The sequence below is a fragment of the Chelonoidis abingdonii genome, chromosome 1 (assembly GCF_003597395.2).
Source record: "Chelonoidis abingdonii isolate Lonesome George chromosome 1, CheloAbing_2.0, whole genome shotgun sequence".
In the NCBI taxonomy this organism is placed as follows: Eukaryota; Metazoa; Chordata; order Testudines; family Testudinidae; genus Chelonoidis; species Chelonoidis abingdonii.
Window position 1 is genome coordinate 327457454 of NC_133769.1, and position 21373 is coordinate 327478826.

General features: G+C 45.1%; 1 protein-coding gene across 2 annotated transcripts in view; it reads left to right on the top strand.

Moving 5' to 3' along the window:
- Positions 1-4470: 4470 nt before the first annotated feature.
- FLT1 (fms related receptor tyrosine kinase 1) overlaps positions 4471-21373 on the top strand; it is a 156871-nt gene continuing 139968 nt past the window's right edge. For both annotated transcript variants that reach the window (XM_032765286.2, XM_032765287.2), the window contains exon 1: positions 4471-4791. In XM_032765286.2, coding sequence (XP_032621177.1) covers positions 4725-4791 — 67 coding nt within the window. In that variant the 5' untranslated portion in view covers positions 4471-4724. The remainder of the gene's footprint in view (positions 4792-21373) is intronic.

A 21373-nucleotide genomic window follows, 5' to 3' on the forward strand; every position in this document is an offset into this window, starting at 1 on the left:
AGGGACCAGCTGATCACCATATCTGGGGGCAGGAAGGAAGTTTCCTGTAGGTCAGATTGGCAGAGACGCTGGGAGGGTTTTGCCTTCTTCTGCAGCATGGGGCATGGGTCACTTGCTGGTTTGAACCAGAGTAAATGGTGGGTTCTCTGTAACTGGAAGTCTTTAAATCAAGATTTGAGGACTTCAGTAACTCAGCCAGAGGTCATGAGGCTATTATAGGAGTGGGTTGGGTGAGGTTCTGTGACCTGCAATGTGCAGGTCAGACTAGATGATCATGACAGTCTGTTCTGGCTTTAAAGTCTCTGAGTCTATGAACTATCCAGCTGTCTTATTGGAAAAAAATGCTGAAAAGGCAAGAGAGCTACATGCGGACTTTGTTGCTATGGACATGAGCATGGTATAAATGCCTAAATGGTCAGAACAGATAGAGGGTAGGTGCTACAATAGGCAGTTGGGTCTGATGGCTGTACATAAATGTCACTTTTTAGTGGTGATGGAGTTCTGACCTTAGCAGGGACCACTGCTAACCCTGTGGCCCCTCAGTCTGGTGGCTAGACAATCAGATTTGCCAATATAATGCCATTGGCCAGGAAGTTTAGTTGCAGGGCAGGTACAGAACTCCCTCAGATAGTACTGACCGTTTTATGCTCTCTCCACCTGAATGAACACCTTGTTTCTCTCTCCACCCTTCCCATATATAATTGCTTAGTTTCTTTTTTTAGTGGGCACATTAAAAAAAGGATTATCATCTCTGGGGAAGGTGCTTTGTCATCTCTGTGGTTTTGCTCACATTGAAATAACCCTGGTTTTCTATCTCAACCACCACTGGAATCAGGAAGGAATTTCCTGCTAAAATGTTCTCAGGCTAATTTGGTTCTATGGAAGTTTGTGTTTTGCCTCAAGTGGATTTCCCCTCTCTTAAAGGTCCAGGAGAGTTTCAGGCACATATATTCATATCCCAGCATATTTATTGGGGTCAGAGTATATAGCCTTTGCTAATAAAGCATTTTCCAAGGGGGAAGCTATATCAAGTGATCTGCCTCACCCAGTGGGCATATGTTGAGAGCTTTAAACTATTCACAGCTCCTGAGTGAGATCACTCTGTTTACAGTGGATAGTGTTTTACATTTTCATGAAAATCCAAGATACCATGTATGACCATCACTGGAGCATGAGTAGCGAGTCCCTAGGTTGAGCATACCAGTGGTACTAGCTCGGATGGAACAGTGTAATGGCTTGTAGGACAGTCCAAGTCACCAGTGCACATTAGTCCAGGGCGAGTTTGGCAAAGACTTCTTGCTGTGGGTACGTTTAAATTGTTATCAGTCAACACTTCTGGCAATTGGACCCTCCATCACACATCTATCTCTGACTGTGCTCTGCCCCAACACCAACGCCTACACAAGGCTCACCTGTTCACAAGCACCAAGCATTTAGGAGCTGAGTACTGAAAATGCAGACCCAATTCAGTGTTTAGCTGAGATTTCACTAACATGGTAATGGTTTGAGGGAGAGTTGGGAATAATTTTTACAAAGAACTGACTTGGAAGAAGTTGGAATTAATTCAGCAGCCAAATATATTCTTTCTTCTTCTCTTCTGTTATGTCAGCATTAACACTGAACACTCTGCAGCATACTCACCTTGGAAAGCCCCAATCCTATGCAGGAATATTTAAGTTACTCACTGAAAAGTGGCTACAGTGAATGGCTTGCTCATCCTGTGTTTATCTTCTCCATAATATGCTCTGTATAATACTGGAGGCTTAGTGTTCTTGGGTCCTGGCAAAACAATTGTACGTACTGTTTAACCAGAATGGTTGGGTAGAAGCCAACTTACTCCATAGCAGGAACAAGGGCATGCACAGTAGTTGGTACTACTGTGTTGTCAGCAGTGTGAGCAGTAATAGTGGGTTAAAACTGCAGGTCGACCAAGAGTATTATCACCCACCTTTTCGGACCTGTGGTTCCTTGAAGTTGGTGACTCTCTGCAATTTCAAAAACAAGTATATCAGCTGCTAGAGGCATTTCCTACCCCTCACCAAGGGCCTGTAAAACTACAGACTAAGCAACTAGTCCCAATCAGCCCTTCAGCAGAGATGTTTGTCTCTGCTACATTTTCAAGATGTTTTAGTCTCAGTTGTTAAATCTGGCAGGTTTCCATTCTAGCATTTGGTAATATTTTTTAAACCAAATGTTAGAAAACGCATTCCCCACATTTCATTGCCAAAGGGACTGTGACAGGCCTTAAAACATGTGAGCACAAAAATGTCTATCTCTACGCCAGATCGGAGGCTAAGGTTCTGGTGCAAAATAATCACACTCAAGGCAGTACACCTCTCCCCCTGCTTGCCAACCCCTCCATCAGCAGGTGTGTACATCTATTTGATACTGACTCTTCTGTAGATCTGTGGGTTGCTTATTTAATATCTATATTCCAGTAACACCCAACCACAACCATTAAGATCAAGGTCTAAATAAATAGACGGGGCAGTCTGTAGACCTGACAATCTAAATAGAGAAGATAGGGAAACAGTATTACATAAAATTAAATAAAATCTTCCCAGACCACCCTGCTCCTCTACCCACACAGTATCCAAGTGCCTGGGCCAATGTACTCTGATTTGTCCTCCTTCCACCTGACCCATGCTATGCAAGTGTTTGTTTAGTATTTAATCCTTCCTGTTGTATTTTATCACCATGCCTTTTGTTTTATTTCAGTGTTTGTTGTCTAATTCTCTGCATCTCTCTTTCAGGGTTATTTCAATCCTTCATCAGCACCCCTGCCCTTTTCTGGGTTCCACTGACCACTTCTGCAGATATCATGGGCTCTGAAAGTGTGTTCTTCCTGCTGCTTCTGCTCTGCCTTTCTGTCTCTTCCTGGGGTCCCCTGGGGGAGGAAGCTGGTCTGTCCTGCCTCTGTGGTCTGGTGTTGGAAGGCCTCGGGGTGCTTGGTGTCCCAGTGTGAGAGGTCTCCTGCTGCTGCCCTTCCCTCTGTTCTGGGAAGCAGGAATCTAATGCGTCATCCTTTGGGGAAAAAAGCAGCCGGGCCCCTCCTACACGGTCCGTGGGGATGAGAGTGGAGGCTTCTGTATATACGCATCTTATTTCTGGTCACAGTATTGAAAATACAGATTCAAGTCCTTAGATAAGTCACAGTCATGTCTCCGGAGTTCACACAGACACTCTGATCTACTATTTTTAAACTTGAACTACTCATTTAAAAGCGGGCGTCGTCCTTTTTCCTGCACAGGATGGTCGGGGGGGGGGGAGCTTAGGCAGCTGGGGGTCTATCCCTGGCGCTGTCACAAACGCCCCGTGACTTTGGACAAGGTGCCTGGGTGCCTCAGTTTCCTTTTTAATCTGTAACATGGGGAACATTAGCACCCACTTGCCCCACAGAGGGCGAGGAGGCACGCCTAGCACTCATGCCAGTGACAAGAGCACGGCAATCGCCACCGTGCAGGCAGGCACCGTAGCTGTCCCAGCTCCGGCAAAGGCGCTGCACAAGGTCCTCGAAGCATCCGCAGGAGTGTGGGCAGGTTTTCCGCAGCATCTCCCGGCAGAGCAGCCGTGCCAGGCTGCCCCAGTCCGGATTGTCCCGAGCTGGCCCCTGAGCGACCTTCAGCGCTGTGGGGTGACCGGGGAGGGGAAGCTGAACCCATCCCACCCCAGCTGGTGCGCGGTAGGATCCGAAGCCGCTCCCCGGGGGTGAAAGTCCGCTCTGCGCTCAGCGCCCGACCCAGCCCGCGCTCCTTTACCTGGGAGACTTGCAGGGCAGCACAGTGCCCGCCGGCGGAAAGGTCCCGCCGCAAGCATGGCACCCGGCTGCAGCCGGACGCTCGCGGCTCCCATCCCCCGGAGCCCAGGGGATGCGCCGGCAGAGAGAGTCGGGCCGGGCAGTCCCCAGCGCTGCTGGGCTGGAGTGTGGCCGGGCCCCTCTGGCGGCGATGGAGAGGAGCTGCCCAGCCCGGCTCCGGCTGCTGCCTGCGGGGTGGGGTAGGCCGGGGGATGATAACAGACCCAGGCGGAGAAAAGGCACATGGACAAGGACACACGTGTGTCCAAGCCTGGCTTGCGCCAGGCTCCGGCCGGGAGCGCAGCCGCCCTTGGCTGCAGGACCGGAGCGGCGGTCTCCGTTTGGGGGGACCGAGAGCGATCGAGGTGACAGGGGGCTGCATGGGTGGGGGGCGGCGCAGCCGAGCTGACCTGGGGCCCGAGAGAGGCCGGGAACTGGGCACTGACTCCCAGCCGGAGCCCTGCCTGGCGCGCTCGGAGCCGGAGTCACTCCTGCGCAGGCAGCGGAGCACGGCAGGGGGCCGAGGCACTGCCAGAGGGGCCGGGGGGCGCCAGGCTATGTAGGGGAGGGGGGACCCGGTGACGCAGGGAGAGGAGGGCGTGATCCGCCCGGAGGATGTGGAGGTTATAAATCAGCCGGGCGGCAGGCAGCTCCCTGTGAAGGGATGTCCACGGGAGGTTAAGCGCGCAGCTGGACGCACCCTGCGGAGCTGAGCGCAGCGTTGCCCCGGGGCTAGGCAGCTGCTGGATAGTGGTCTCTCTCCGCGACCGGCTGCTCTGCTAGCTTCGCCACCGCGGGCAAGGCAATCCCGGCCAGGCTGCCGGAGGATCAGCCCCTTTGCTGGGTGTCCCTGAGCCGCGTAGTCTCTCCGAGCAGGCTCGGGCGGAGCTCTCCTACCCGGGCAGGAGCGCACCTCCCGGGCAGGACCATGGGCAGCCGGGCGCTCGCAGGTGCCATGCTGTGCGGGCTGCTGGCACCCGCTCTCCTCCTCGCAGGTAAGTGACCCGTTCCCCTGCGGGCTGGGGTGTCGGGCCGGGGGGCGGCCGAAGCTAAGTGGTACAGGAGGCAGCAGGCTGCGCTTGATCTGCGCCCCGGAGAGACATCCTCCAAGGCAAGCCCGTGCCCCTCCTTGGGGAAGTGTGACCCTCCCCGGTCCCTGGCACGCAGGGGGCCGGAGCTGGGGTCCCAGCCGCACGGGATCTCTCCTCACCCCCATGGTGCCCAGTCTGGACCCCGCTTCCCAACCCATGTTCCCTGCTAGAGGCTGCTTTGCTGCGCACACCCGATTACCCCGGGACGCTCTCTGGGAGCCCAAACGGGGCTCTGTCCCTATTGCTGTGCAAGCCGGTTCCCGGGATGCCCCTCGGAGCTGTCCCGTGTCTGACTCTCACGGGCAGAAAAGAAATCTCGGGGAGAGGCTGGATCCTGTCGATCTGTGTCCCCAAGCCCCCACCTTGTAGCATCAAAACAGAGAGCTCCCGCCTCGCCAAAAATGCGGACCCCGATGAATCCCGGGCAGTGAGCGCCGCAGAAGCCCGGTTCCAGCACCGGGCTCTCGCAGGATCTTGTACAATCTAAACAGACAACCGCTGTAGCCGCACTTCCCTGGATAAATCTGGACTCTGATACATCCTGGCCCAACAGGACGGGAAAAAAAGACACATTTAGTGCCCTGATCCTGCCCATTTTAATCCCAGTTCCGCAAAATTCCAGTTTTAACAAAGGAAAAAATGTAGCAACCATTGGCGAACTCGAAAATCCAGACCCTATTGCAAAGGGGTGCAGCAGCCCCGCAAAAAGATGTATCCGGCACCTAGATACGACTGGGAGGGTTAAATCTCAAAGCCTTAAATTCTACCAGAAAAGAAGAGCACCAGCTCCAACCCCACTGCAAAGATCCAGATCCTGATGTATCCTTGGTAACTAACACCGCCAGGACATAGATCCATCCAAGCAGAGCTCTGGACACAGATTTTTCTGTATAGAGAATAAAACTTTTCGGATCTAGGTGAAAAAAACGGGCGATATCATGCTGGCTCCTGGTCCATGTTTGGATTTTACAAGTGCTTGTGTGCGGAGGTGTATCAGGGACCAGATTTTTTAGCAAGGACTGGAAGCAGCTACATTTAGTTTCCATTTTTCCAACAGAATGTAGAGATCTGTGGCCAAAATTCCCTGGATCCGATAAAACCCAGATTGCTCTTGCACCGGGATATGTTGGAGCCTGGATTTTTTTCTGGTCACGTAGGAGAAGCAATATGTGTTGTCTGTTTTGATGGTACAATTTGGGGGTTTAGGACCCCAAAATAGTAGAACGAGCAGGGCGAAGTGCTAATTAGCTGGGATGCACCGGAGTATGGATTTTTTGCAGTGGCATGCTTGCTTTTCCTGGTGCTGGAACAGAGCCTTCCAGATGAGAGGTAAAGTCATCTATCTGCAGGTTCACGGGAGCTGGACCAGGCACAAGGAGCTCTTGAGTTTGAATGAGAGAAAATACTAAAATGCACATGGAACCTAGGGCCAAATACAGACTTCTTGTAACTATGCTGAAGCCAGGTATGGATTTGCCACATAATGGGGAGCAAATGTAAAGTCTGCAACACAGCAGAAAATTGCTAATTGAGATTAGCCTCAGAGAGGAGACTAGATTAGCGACCTTTTGTTCAATGTAATGACAGTGCTAAGGAGCAGGCAGATCAGAGTTTCCAAGTGGCAAACAGTTTTACATGAGAGTAATCAACTTAAACTGTTGCATTAGTTATTATAAATTAGTTGCATGGAGGAGCTGTAGAACCAATGAAGTGTTACATTTTCTTGCAAACTATTCTACTTTATCGCTTCGATCAATTAAATCCAGAATAAATAGATGATGACCAATACATTTATAAAGGCTGAGCTAAAACCATCGCAGTAATGCAAATGGTTTGTGTAAATGAGTAAAACATCCCCAAAATATTTTGTTCTTGCATTGAAACTTAGTTCGGATTTTGACTTGAAAGCATTGAGAATACAGATCTGTCAGCATGTCTACAATTACAGACAGTAGCTCAAATCCTGCCAAGTGATTTTCAGTTGGGATGGGTAGCTGGCGGTTGAGCATGGGTACTCTGGCAGACTAACTACATGATTTGGTCATCATCAGTCCTGCAAAATCTTCTATTCTGTCACACGCTATATAGTAGATCTCCCAGAAGGGGTGACAATGCTCCTTTGAAGTCCATAGCAAAACTATTGATGGACTTTAATTTTGAGCAGGACCAGCCCCTGAATACTAAAGATGAAGGAAGGGGTGAGGAATTGGGTGTTGGGGAATTACATGTTAAAGTAAAAGCATTGATTCTCCATAGACTCTTAGTCCCATTCCCTGTAGGAGATCTGGGAAGGAAATGATTTTCCCACTCCATGTCAATTTTTGAGAATCAAAACATTTCCCCAGTCTGCACTGGGAGGAAACAAAGACCTTTCACACCGTCTCATGAAAAACCACATGAGGGAGGAAACCACCTTAGAAGAGCCAATAGCCCAGTGGTCCGGGCACTCATGTGGCAAGTAGAAGACACAAGTTCAAGTCCGTGCTCTGCCTGATTAAGACCAGGGATTCTTAAAAGTGACTCTCCCATATCTGAAGTGAGTACCTTGATCACAAGGCTATTGACTGTTCTAGGGTGTGGTTTTTACCAAATGGTAAAAATTAAACCTTTGATGCCATATTAGGGCCTGATCCTGCAGTCCTTGCGCACTTATGACTCCCATTTAAATCAATGGGGGTTTGACGTGTGGAAGGACTACAGGAGTCTAACTAAAGATTCTGCAGTCCTCTTCTCTTGACCTCACTGGAGGGTTTTGTCTGAATCAGAGCTAAAGGATTGGCCCCAAGCCCCTTACTAATAGATCCATATTTGAGGCTAGTGATAGAAGAACCAGAGACCATGTATATTCAGAGAGGCTTCAAACAGCGAGATCAGCTAATATATATCCTCATTTTTAAATGCCAGCACAGAGCAAAAGCTGGCTTCCTTGAATCTGCACCCTTATCCTACTGAAGTCAGTTGAACCAGCAATGGAACTAGGACTGAGCACTAAGTTAGAATGAGAAATAGGAGACTAGATAGCTTCACTTGCTAGTCACTTTACACATTAGCTTTTGTTATCGTTTGTACTGCAGTAGCAGCGAGGGTCAGGCCCCACTGAGCTAGATGTTCTACAATCACGGTCCCTGCCTGGAAGAGCTTACAGTATAACTCAAAACAAGATGTAACAAATGTATTGACCAAACAATAGGAGGAAAGGAAGGAAGAGATAATGATAATAAGATCATGTGGTTATGTAAGATAGTGATGTGCCTGACCTGATGTTTCCAAATCATAAGATTTAAAACAATGTAATAAACAATATCAATGATCCCTGAGTCTTCATCCCCCATGCAATCTTTAGTTGGGTGATCTCCTGTAGGCATCACAGCAGTTATATCCTGAGAAGGAATTTTAAGGCGGAGAGAATAGTGGCCTTATGTTCCCAAGGACATTTCCTGTGGCAAGGCAGTGTGTAAGAAGTAGTTGGAGCATATGTTGGAGAAGAAGACAAATGGTCATACAAGGCTGGCATAGCTGGTGGGGCAGAAGGCAACAGGACAAGGACTGTCTTATGGTCCTGCCATTCACAAAGTGTATAGAGTCTGATTCACCAACCAGGTCCTATCAGTGGAATGATGTGAGCCTCCTGGCAGCAGAAAGTTTGCCTAGCATGGAAACAAGGGGTGCAGTGTCACAAGCCAGTCTTAACCTCTTCTCTACCAGCAGACCTGGAGCAGCAGTGCAAATCCAGAGGTCTTGCTGGGAAGGGGCATTGCTAGGACATCCAGGGGACATGGTGATTCAGTGTCTGTCCTGGGGAGCTTTCACAGGTGGGATGGCTGTGGAGCTCAGGCTTGAGTTTCAAATTGTATATTCTTTTAGGATGATTATTGTGGCACTATGTGTTTGACCTAGATGTGAATTCCCCCTCAGGTGCCATAGCCTTCCTAGCCACAGGGGGCTGCACTTTGCACTTACATGTGCCTGCAGGGGTTAATCAGTCCCACCGTCTTATTAGGACTGGGAGCAATAAAAGAACCCAAGAGCTGGACATCCAACATCCCTTGCAATTCAATGACTGTCGGGCACCTGACTCCCTCCTTAAAAATTCCAGCCTACATTTACATAAAGCTGGAGTATTAGAAACTGGTGTGGAACAGAAACATCTATTCTTCCATTTATAGATAGGATTTAAGCCTCTAATTTTTTAATAGTACCAATGGGAATCACCCATGGTATTACCCTGTGGTATTTTGGCAAGATGCTCTGTATAGTATAGTTCTATAGAGCCAAAATCTGCTCTCATGTATGCTGGTGTATACACTGGTGTAAATCTGGAGTAAGTACATTGAACTCAGCTGAGCTGCTCCAGATTTGCACTAGTGTTGATGAAAATCAGCATTTGGCCCATATAGTAAAGATGACTTGCACACCCACAAACGTTCAATACATTTACCATTTTTAATTAGTGACGTGAGATTTTTTTTTTAAGCTCAAAATGCTCATGAACAAACGTGACCTTTGCTTTGTCTGACTTTTCAAAGACCAGAGCTAGGGTCTTTGTAGCAGGTGCGGCGAAATGTGTGGGCCATGTGTGTAGGACAGAAGGCAATGCTTGCTGCTTTCTAGAACAATTGCTGACTCCTCACACTTCTATACAGTTTGGAAATTGCAAGCTCTCAGAGTATCAGACTGTTGGTTTTCATGTCAGGCTGAGATAGTGATAGTGAAAGGAAATGAAAGGGAGAGGGGTGATTGAGAAAGGACTTGAAAGACAGGGGTATGGCTCAGCATTGCAGAACTCTGTCTCATGGGCTGTGCGTGGGATTCTACTGAGGAAATTGTTCCTTTGAGGCTGCTAGAGATAGGCGTTGAGACTTCCTGATGCAACCCAGAAGAAGGCAGGAAGCAGGGATTGCTGCAAGAGCAGGGGAAGGTTTCCCATCAAGAGAGGGATGTCTGGCAACCACGGTCAATTGTTGGACCATTTCTCTGCGGCTATGCACCAACAGTTCCTTTACAAATACACTTTATCTTTACTTTGTCCTTTTTTGACCATCTGTGTGATATTTCTACACTACAAAGCCCCAAGCTAAAGGGGGAATGGCTGCTTGTGTGAGCATATATGAGAATCTCTTCCATTTGACCATTTAAAGTAAGTTACAAACACTTTATTAATCAACCTAAGAAATGACCTTCCTCAGCATTTAACAACCAGGAATGGGTTAGCTTTTCCATTTACTGTGCGTGAACTGCTCATTCTGATGCTGCCTGAAAATCTATTACCTTCACATCTTCAGTTGTTGGTGCCAAGGGGCATTCTTGATCTGCTCTTATCGAGATGTAGAAACTCAGTATCATTCCCCCGTCCTGGAAAGGACTATCATGGTGCAAAGCCACTGCATAGCCCTAGACCCGTTCTCCCTCTCTGTATGATTTTTTCATGGCAAGATGGGAGGAAATATATTAGCCTAATGTAAAGAAAAGCTTTTTGCCTAATATATTATCAAAGTAATTCAAGACCATTATAAATCCTTGTGAATCTATTACTTCTGTCCATTCTGTTTCTCAGAACTTTGTCTGCTTTGTGTTTATGAAGAAACACATTTGACATCCCAGTTCATCTTAATTCTTCAAAGTAATCTGCCACTAATTCCTGCCCTTGGGCAGATTTTTTTGGTTTTTTATAACATACCCTCACAACAGGTGTACTCACTTGAAATGACAGTGATCATAATTTATATCTGTATCGTGCTTTTCCTCCAGAAGGATCCTGGCATGCTTTTTGAAAATGGGACCAATCTTGCAAACAGTTATACATACATACACATAATTACTCTTAAGCAGAGTCTCTTGGAATTCAGCTACACAACAACATCATCTTCTCTGCCCATGGCCCCTGCACATTATCAGTAAATTCACTCAACTGTTACTACAGCCTGAGGCACAGTCATTCTGCCCCTGCTCCTTTCCCCCACCCTCTGGGGGACTTCACTGGAGGACATCAGCTGGCTAGGGAGGACATTAGCTTGTTGGGAAGCTCTTCACACCACCGCCCCATTGGCTTCACTAGACGGAAAGTGATGGAGGAGGGCACAGGGCCTCTCAGACATTGTAGAAGTACAGGATCTCTGAACAGAGCTCTCTGTTCTTTTGACACATCCCCTGACAGCCCTGCTTTTCTAGACCAGAACTGCCAGCTCCACTTCCTGGGGATGAGTGTGGGGAAATTCCATGAGAGGAATTTCACATCATTCTCCCTCAACCCCCTTCCTGTGTGATTTCCCATGAAATGGAAGGATCCAACTGTTTTATTTGCATTCTTAATTGAATTATAGAGTCTCCTGGAAAAGGCTCAGACATAATTCTTTGCAATAGTGTTAACATAAGAATTGCCACCCTGGATCAGACCAGAGATCCATCTATCCCACTATCCTGTCACCAACAGTATCCAGTGTAAGAGCCTTCAGAGAAGGTGAAAGAAACCCTGCAGCAGGCAGTTATGGAATAACCTTTCCCCAGGGAAGTTTTCTTGAGTAAAGTTGTTTGTGGTAAGATCTAAAACAATTGTGTTAATTAGAGCATTAAAAAGCTGTAGACTCAAGGGTCAAAGGAACCAACATAAACTTGAGGCCTGTTTAAGATAGATGCCATCAACCTTTATAGTGAGTGTGTATAAAATAATGACTGTCTGTTAACATATTATGTTATATAACTTTTCCTGCTCTTGTCCTGATATTCAAAATTTGAGGTAAAAAAATCCAGCTCTCCTTGTCTGATGCGATGCTGTGGTATAATGAATTACAATCTGTGTCTATTTTCCCCATGTAAATTGGGGTATATTCATAAAACAGTGCAATCTCATACTCTCTAGATCCTTTCTGTAGATGGATCTTGCCCTGTGATTATATTGGGGGGCGGGGGAAGGGAGGGGAGGTGGAATGGAATGAGCCACCCTGAGGGAACTGTTCCTTTTCCTTCCACACAGGTTTCCTTGTAAGAGAGCATGAACTGGGCCATTAATCAGGTTGTATTTATTGCAGCTCTAATAGCCAAGTGTCATTTGATTTGCTGAGATGGAGTTAAATGACTGCCAGTAATTTAGCACTGTTGTCCTTTTAGTTGGTTAACAGTCTGAGGGCCTAATCTACTGACAAATCACACACTGGCCCAAAGCAAGATGAGGTCAGTGGTCTGTTGCAAACAACTGCTTAAAGCTGATCTTGCCGACCATGCCTGCCAGAAGGGAGGATGTCCCTTAAAAAAAAAGAAAAAGAAAAAAGGCTGCCCTGTTAGAGGAAGTTTGGGTATGAGACAGAGAGGATCTGGGCAGTGGGCTGAGCTGTCCTGAGCTAAGTACTCTAAGAACAGCCAAACTTCAGGAGAAAAGTCTTGGATTGGCCTTTTTTGTCTGATTGCTGATTTATTTATTAAAGTCCAAACCAAGAAAGGGGGTAAGTCTGACTCCACAAAGGGCGTGTGAAGTGTGTCTTAGAGGAAGTGGGAAAATCCTTTATTCTGAATCTGCTGTTTCTGTTTGACCCTCTAGTTTTAAAAGTCAGTAGTTGCATTAGGTTTTTCCTGTACATGTATCCAGGGCCTTTGATAATGGGTCTGTTTTACAGATAAAAAAAAGATGAAAGTAACATTCCTGCACTGTATTTTTTCTTTTAAAGTTACAGCATTTTAGGGTGTGAAATATTGAAAATAATAACAAAAGTCTTGTGCTAAGGGGAAATGCTGCAAGTTTTCTGCTTAGTCACTGAGTTTTCTTCTGTGTCTTGATTAGTGACAAAATGTCAAATAGATGGGATTTGGTAGGCTGAGGTGTCAGATGGAGCTAGCGGAAATTAAAGAGCTTGGCTTGTTTAGCCTACAAAATGAAAGCCGAGAGAGGTTATGGTTGCCCTATATAAATACATTGGGGGGTGAACACCAGGAAGGGAGAAGAGCTATTTATGCTGAAGAACAATGTCGGTGCAAGGACAACTAGCCATGATTAAATATAGGCTAGAAATAAGAAGGTTTTTAACCATCAGAGCAGTGAGGTTATGGAACAGCCTCTCAATAAAAATAGTGGGGGGGAACAATGCAACTGTTTTAAAATGGAGCTTGATTAATTGATGAACTGGATTATATGATGGGGTTGCTGGTGACAGGAGGAGACTGGACTCCACATCATCAGGAGATCCCTTCCAGTCCTATGTTCCCAGAGAGTTGTAGGCAGAGTTCTGAGTGTTTAGATGTCCTTACAAAATATTCCCCAAATCCAGTATGTTATAACTTGTTTTTTTTTTCTAATGCAAGAGAAGCTATAATGAGTGTTAGAAAGCTTGCTAGGAAAGGAATTGTGTACTCATTCAGTTTAGCTGGAGTGAGGAACTCATCTGTTTGCTCTATGTAGGAATTTTACATGACTCATATAGAAGTTTTGGTCTCACTGTATTTATGCTATAGTAGTACCGTACTTTCCAAATACTTAGCTAATAAAGAGACATTTCACAAAACAAACATGATGATTATTTGATGAACATTTATACCCAGTATTAGAATTCAAAGAAAATCATAGCAAGTGATGACAGATGTCATGAGCTAAGAGAATGATAAGGCTAGGGACATGCAGCACACAACCAGTAGAGGTCTTCTCCTTCCATATATCCCCTGTAGAAGACCACTAATACACAACTCCCCAGTGGAACCATGGCTCCTCCACATGCTGCAGTGGGCTGAGCAGGCACTGCTCACACCTTACCCTCCACCTTTGAACCCTTTGAAGATGTAAGAGTAAAAATGGGCATGCTGATCGTATAAGTCAGAACTCTACCATACAGACTTCTCAGGCTGAGCATACACAGCTCTTGAGGTCATATTGGATCCATCACTCTTGTTGGATTATCAAGTTCTGGAGAGGTCCCTTTTAATATTAAATACAAACTGAAATAAACAAACAAGGAAGCAGCAGCAGTGGCCAGTGGCTCCTGCTGACCAGGAGGATGCAATTATTCTCTAAGACAGCCACTGAAACAATCATGAATACTTTTGCCCCTTCTAGGCTAAACAATTGTAATGTGCCAGATTGGTTGGATAAAAAAGGAAACTTTTATTGAAAAGTTAAATTTGCCCCCAATTTTTTTTGAAACTCAGAATTTTGAATTTTGCAACTGAATAGAAATGTCAAAATGTGAAGACTGCTGATCAGCTAGTATATTGTGAATTGTAAAGGATGGTCCTTGAAAGCCAATTAACAGGTTCAGCTTGTGCAGAATATCATAGTGTGGCATCTGAATGGAGAAAGTTTCTATGAGCACCTAACTCAGAGCATTGCACTGCTGGCATCCTTTTTATGGTCTTGACTACTTTTGTGGTGATCATAGCTGTCAATGTACAATGGGAAATGGCAGAACTTTGGATGCTGCTAATTGGCAAGCAACTTTGTCGTGCATTCAACTGTAACTTTATATTTCTAGATACCATCAACAAAGACTTGTACACATTTAAATAAAATGGCTGCAGGCCAGATTCTTGTGAGCTTTACTGCTCCTGTAGGCCAGGGATATCTTTACTCCTGCAGTTCCTTCTGAGGAGGAGCTAGTGTTTGGGATGTACATGTCTGTGTACATATGAGAATACATACACATACAAGAACATACTGCTGAAGACTTGTTAGCATGTGTCACCCAAGTACGCAGCTGAGAGGTTGTCAGAATTGCATTGCCAGAGAGTTTTAACTATTAGGTGTTACAAGTTGCTTGTGTAGCAGCTGGTAATTTTTATTTTTTCAAAATGCTAAATGCATACATTTTAAGCAATAGTGCAACCACCTCAATCTCATATCCAGATCTGAGCATATTTGGTGAAAAGGGCCCATTTGGGAGGCTCTGTACATTTTCCTGTCTGTCAAGACCTCCCACAGGCAGTGAGCTACTCATTTGTATATCTGACTGCCTTTGTCTCCAGGACATGGAGCCAGAGCAGGGGCTAATTACCATACACAGGATTTTTCTGACACATGGCAGTAAACTCAGATTTTCAAAATGTGCTGGATCAGGCCCCACTGGGAAATTAGCTCATTTACTCTCATGGTCTGATTATTATGCCCTAAAAATCATTTGATAGTTTAAAGTAGCTCAGATAGAAGTTTGGGGCTTGATGCAAACATATGTGGGTGAGATTCTTTGGGCTGTTACACGCAGGTGGTCAAACTAGATGATCACAACGGTTCCTTCTGGCTTTAAGGTAAGAATCTGTGAATTATCATTCTGATGAGGCAATGCCCATTTTGTATGCAAGTAACTTTTAATAATGTTTTGAACTTGCAAGTAAAATAGAACACAAGGTGGTTGCAAGCAAGGCATACATGAGTTATGGAGCAGCATCAGTGAGAAACAAGGCAGGTCAGCATGAACACAGGGTGTGTGTTTCTAATTACTGCTGTTGATACCCCTGTTGACTCCTATAAACTCTTACTACTATATGTAGTGCTACTGCCCTATATATTCCATTTAACTTAAAGCTACTATTCCATTATGCTAGTTTAATGAGATGGCCTACTTAAGAGGAAGGGGGCAGGGATAGTTCAGAGATTATTTGTAGGCAAAGGTATCATTTAGCTCAGTAATGGAACCAAAACTATGCACAGGTACAACTATTCCAACCAAAAATAAATTAACTTTACCCACTGAACAGCACACAGTTTCTTCAGAAAAAGTCACAATGTAACAGTATGCCAACAAGAAAAACTTAGGAGCACAAAGATGTCTTTTAAAAAATATATTAGAACACAGAAAGTCATGTATACAGAAGAATAGATTGGCCAATGGCCATGTAATGAGCCAGTTAGTGTAAGTCAGTGTATGACCATTGTTTTCACATAGAGGCCCGCTGAATGGCTCCACACTTTTGGTTATTTTGGCTACGTTCTGCAATTGTTACACTGGTAAACACACGTGAGTGTTTTCATTCCCCTCAGCGGGCTGACTGATATGAGGCAGTACTCATACAGCTAAGTAAGAAATGCACAATCTAGCCCACATTTTAAATGACGACTCTTTAAATTATTCAGGCTAAGAAGAGTTGTGAATAGTGGGAATTAGAGAGGTGAGAGACCTTAGGGGACCTTTTCCATTACCAATGCTGGATTGTCCTGTACAATATAAAAATGTCAGATGATTGTATATAAATTTGTTTAAATTGGGAGGAAATTATATTTGACAATAGAAAGCACTAAGGGCAAGATATGTTTAATGAGCTTTAAAATGTATGCAAATCTGGCATTCAGTAAAACAATTAGGCTATGATTGATAACTTTATTGATGGCACTTTAATCAGAGGTCAGAAGCTCTGTGTACATTACAGCTGGCAAAGATAAGCTGATCATTCTCATTAACCTCTTCATTGTGTAGATAAAAAAGCTTAGCTAATACATTCAGGCTAACTGGTGTGGTGAAGGGATGTCAGTAAAAAATTATAACATTTAAGAAGACAGAAGATTTGTTCATTTCATCCCATGTGTTCAGTTACCCATGTGTGTAAATGTTTGCAGAAGTGGGGCATATATGTAATCTGTAGATCAGACACTATCAGTACTATTTACATATAGACATTTATTTTATCTGGGGTATACAATAATGTGAAACAAGCCTATGTGTAAGTCCACAAAATAGTCAGTAAACAGAAACTCTGAGTGCAAAGAGGGTGTTGTAGTTCCATCATATGTTAGAACATACTTCAAACACTTTTATTCTTTAGCTTCTTTGCATCACCAGCTGAGATCTCTACCTTGTATGCCAAATACTGCCCAAGCTGTGTCCTGTCCCTTTTCAAACATTTCTTTGACCCTGTCTTTAGGCAGCTTGGGTAACTTTTGTGACCTAAACTAGTGTTTGTACCAATTGGTTCAGTAATCCGATTGGCTGACTGAAATATGTCCTACAAACTTTTTTAAAAAAATGAATATGGGGGAGGGGAGAGTCATTCTGTTGTCACATGAAAAGAAGTTACACCCCAGTGTAGGTCACTGTAAGGGTAGGTTGCTGATGGTCGCTTAGTGACAGGCATAATGATTAATGAACATGTCCTGTTAAGCCATGACCTTTCCAAAAAGCCAGTGTCAAGTAAAATGCCTGAAGAAGGTACACAGAAGGCGTGATCCCCTTGTAAATATTGACAGTCGGAATTTCTGTGCTGTTCTCCTTTTCGTTGTCTTTTCTGGCAAGCTTGTCAAACCCAACTGCATTTGTTCTTTGAATCATTTTTGTATCATTTTAAAAAAATGTAGGAAAGCTAATGACCCATGCAGGGATGGAATGTAAAGAAAAGCTATTTCTCTTCAGACCTGTACCACTTAAGTGGTAACACTCCATTATTGTGTGTGTGGACTTTTTAATACAAACAGGATTCTGTATTTCGGGCCTTTGTTGCTGGAAATCTAAAATATTAAATGTGTCAAGCCTTATACATTGGGTCTGTTAGGGCAAATATTAAGTTAAGTGCCTAAGAGTTAATATGGTTAATTACTGGAGTTAAATATTTAAAGTGCACTTGAAGGCAATGGTAAGAATCCAGTTTACTTCAATGGGAGCAGAGTTACGCCTACACTACAGCGGTTTTTAAATTCCGCCCACAGTGATTACAAAACACAGCTGTATCTTTTAGATATGGTTAATGTATGTAGTAGGACAAAACCTGGATACATCAAATGTATCTGGGATTTGTTTGGATCATAGGTTGGGGTGCTTAGAGAATTTCCTGCACTGAGCTCAGTAACTATGGAGGCAGGTCTCCTGGATTATTATGAAGCATGCATTTCCAGGGTTTCCTACTTTATAAGAGTTCTGAATGGTGTTTCTTGAGATTCTGCGCAGAGACATTTTTTCTTCTGATACCATAGATTAACAGAGAAAAAAATGCAACATTTGTAACATTTTTGAAAACAAACCAAAACCAGAACACTCCAATGAATGACTAGCTGGTTGACCCTACGATTAGCGTTCTCACCACCTGGTAGATGACCTGAGTTCAGTGGTGGCAATTAGGTCATACCCACTCCATGAGATAGAATCCCCAGAAAACCTCTTAGGCTATGTCTACACTGCACTTTCGTTGTTAGAACTTTTGTTGCTCAGGATGTGGGGAAAAAAACAAAACAAACAAAAAACCCAACACACCTGCATGAACGACAAGTTTTACCAATGAAAAGCACTGGCATGGATAGAATTTTGTTGGCGGGAGTCACTCCCCCACCAACAAAGCTATTGCTCCTCATTGCGAGTGGTTATATTTTGTCGTCTGAAAAGCTCTCTCCAGGGCCACCCAGAGGATTCAGGGGATCTGGGACAAAGCAATTTCACGGGCCCCTCCCATAAAAAAAGTTGTAATACTATAGAATACTATAGTCTCATGGGGGCCAGGGTCCTGGGTAAATTGACCCACTTGCCCCCGCATCCCCGGGTGGCCCTGGGCAAAATAAACATTTAAAAACCTTCTGCATCTCAGCACAAACCCAGTTGGAGAAAACTACTTTTCAAGTCACCTTTACAAGGTATTGCTGGTTCTCAGCATCAGCTAGTGCTAAAAGGCACTAAAGCTCATTAAAAGCGTTGGACAAATGTTTTCTGTCAAAACTTTATTTGGATCGAAAACTAGGGGTTTTTAAAAAGCAGAAAAAAATCACGGACAATGTCTGCTTTCCTTCAAAATTTGTTGTGGTTTTTTTAATTGAAAAGCTGAAATTAATCTGCCAAAATCTGAACATGGTTTGGGGTTTCAGAAGTTTGTGGCCAAATATTTGCTGCTTGCTGTGTTTGATTGTTTAAAGAAACAATAAAAAAATTCTGCTTAAAAAAAATCCCGAATTTTGAACCACCTCAGCTTGTGACCAAATGCCTGAGCCCATCCAGTCAGAGATTTTTCCAGATTTCTGATAATCTGTTGGCTTCCTTGACTTGTATCTGTCTCCATAACTTTGGGTTCATTTAGGTTAGAACATAACATAACATAAGAATGGCCATACTGGACCTTTGGGCTGATCCATCCAGCCCAGTATCCTGTCTACTGACAGTGGCCAATGCCAGGTGCCCCAGAGGGAGTGAAACTAACAGGTAATGATCAAGTGATCTCTCTCCTGCCATCCATCTCCACCCTCTGACAAACAGAGGCTAGGGACACCATTCCTTACCTATCCTGACTAATAGCCACTAATGGACTTAACCTCCATGAATTTATCTGTTTCCTAGAGAATGGCTCCATGGGGTCCCTCACAAACTGGAGACGGTTACTGTGGGTTTGTCTTTACTATAGACTATGTACATACTCCACAAACTGAGCATTTGAGCTTGTTCCAGAATCTGGGATGAGCCTATGTTGTGAAAACTGAAATGCTCAAAATAGCACTTGCATGTGGAATGGACACAGGGTGCTAAAATTAAATTAACCCAGGGGTTCTCAAACTGGGGGTTGGGATCCCTCAGGGGGTCACGAGGTTGTTAGTAGGGGTCATGAGCTGTCAGCCTCTACCTCAAACCCCGCTTTGCCTCCAGCATTTATAATAGTGTTAAATATATAAAAAAGTGTTTTTAATTTATAAGGGGGAGGGGTCACACTCAGATTTGCTATGTGAAAGGGGTCATCAGTACAAAAGTTTGAGAACCACTGAATTAACCCCTCTGGAGCCTTGGGGAATGGAGGGGAGGGGGGTCTCCCTTGGTAGGGTTAGGAAGGAGGTAGGTGGTGTAGGATATTGCTCTTCTCATGTGATCCCTCCCCCATGGCTGGCTCTCTTGGCTCTATCACTATTAATCTAAAGTGGCTAATTTTAAATGAAGCTACCTTCCCCTGACATGAATCTCCCTATGGCACTGAAATTAAATGTAGACTATAATTTGGCATTTGAGAAGTGAAAGGGATGGTAGCCCTAAGGGAAAAGATAACAGCTTGGGTCTTTGTGTTAAATAGCTATCTGCAAGTCTCAAACTGCTGAATGAGCTTTAGGGTAGGGAAGGCTGTGCCTCCCCAAACAGCCTGGCCCTGCCCCCATCTGATCCCCACCCACTTCCTGCCCCTTAACTGTCCCCCTCAGAAGCCCTGACCCATCCTGCTCCTTGTCACCTGACCACCCCCCTAGACCCTCCCAACCACCACCTCGGGACTCCACCCCCCATGAGCCTCCCCTGCTCCCTGTCCCCTAACTGCCTTGACCCCTATCCACCCCCTGCCGAGTCCTGAATGCCCACAATCCAACCCCCCATTTCCCATTCCCTGACTGCCCCCCAACCTCTGCCTCGTCCCTGTCCCCTGACTGCCTCTTATCCAACCCTCAGCCCTCTTACCAGGCCACTTACTCCCGCCTCCCCCCTCTCCTGGAGCCTCAGCATGCCGCATCCAGGACCGGCCCTGGACAGCGCTGCAGCAGCGTGGCTCCAGCGGGACCTGAGCTTGCAGCCCCACCCCTTACTACGAGGCTCTGAGCAGGAGGAGCTCAGGCCCTGCCTGAGCCATGCAGCTTTAGCTCTGTCCAGGGCCACTCCTGGATGCGGCACACAGAGGCACTGGGGAATAGGGGAAAGCGTGGCTGGGGGGAGCCTCTGACTTTCTCGTGGGGGCCTCTGTGGAGCCTGGGGCAAATTGCTCCACTTGCCCCCTTCCTGGTCGGCCCTGGCTCTCTCCCAGAGATAAAGAACAGCGATAATGTGTGCCTTACAGTGGCAAGGCCTTAGCAACACAACTGTGCCACTGTAAACTATGCAGTGTAGACAGCCTCAGATTGTATCCTGTGGAGGAAAGGCTGTGTCTCCTTTTTGTTTGTACAGTGTCAGTGCCAACAAGACCCTAGTGCAATTGGGCCCTGATCCTGATCTATGGCAGCTATTGTATTTAATAATAATAATTTGTTCTTAAAGGTCAAGCTGGTGGTACATATTGTCATGGGCACCCAGCTTTTCCAATCACTGGTCTCACTTTTGCCCTTATGTACAAAGCCAGTTCAATAAAAAATAAATAACATTTTTCCTTGCTGCCTGAATCTTAGAATCCTCATGAATAGAGGAATGCACATAATCAAATACATGGTTATTGGAATATTCAAATTGTTTAGCTTGAGAGCATTGACAAAAGTTAAGTTTAAGTGCTGAATTTCTCTGCTTAACAGCTGCCTGACCACTACTGGTTAGTTGTAGCCCTTCTTGGATTTTTATTACAGAGCAAATTTAATCAGATTCTCAGTGTTTACATCTATCATTAATGATAAAGTGAAAAATCAGTTAGACCTTAAGTGTCTACAAGAGTTCATGTAATGCTGCTGGGAATCCCTCATGTCAGTACTCAGGCCACGTCTACACTACGGGATAATATCGAATTAGCTAAAATTGGTTTTATAAAACTGATATTATAAATTCGATTTCATGTGGCCACACTAGGCACAGTAATTCGGCGTTGTGCATCCATGGTCCGAGGCTAACGTCGATTTCTGAAGCGTTGCATTGTGGGTAGCTCTTCCGTAGCTATCCCA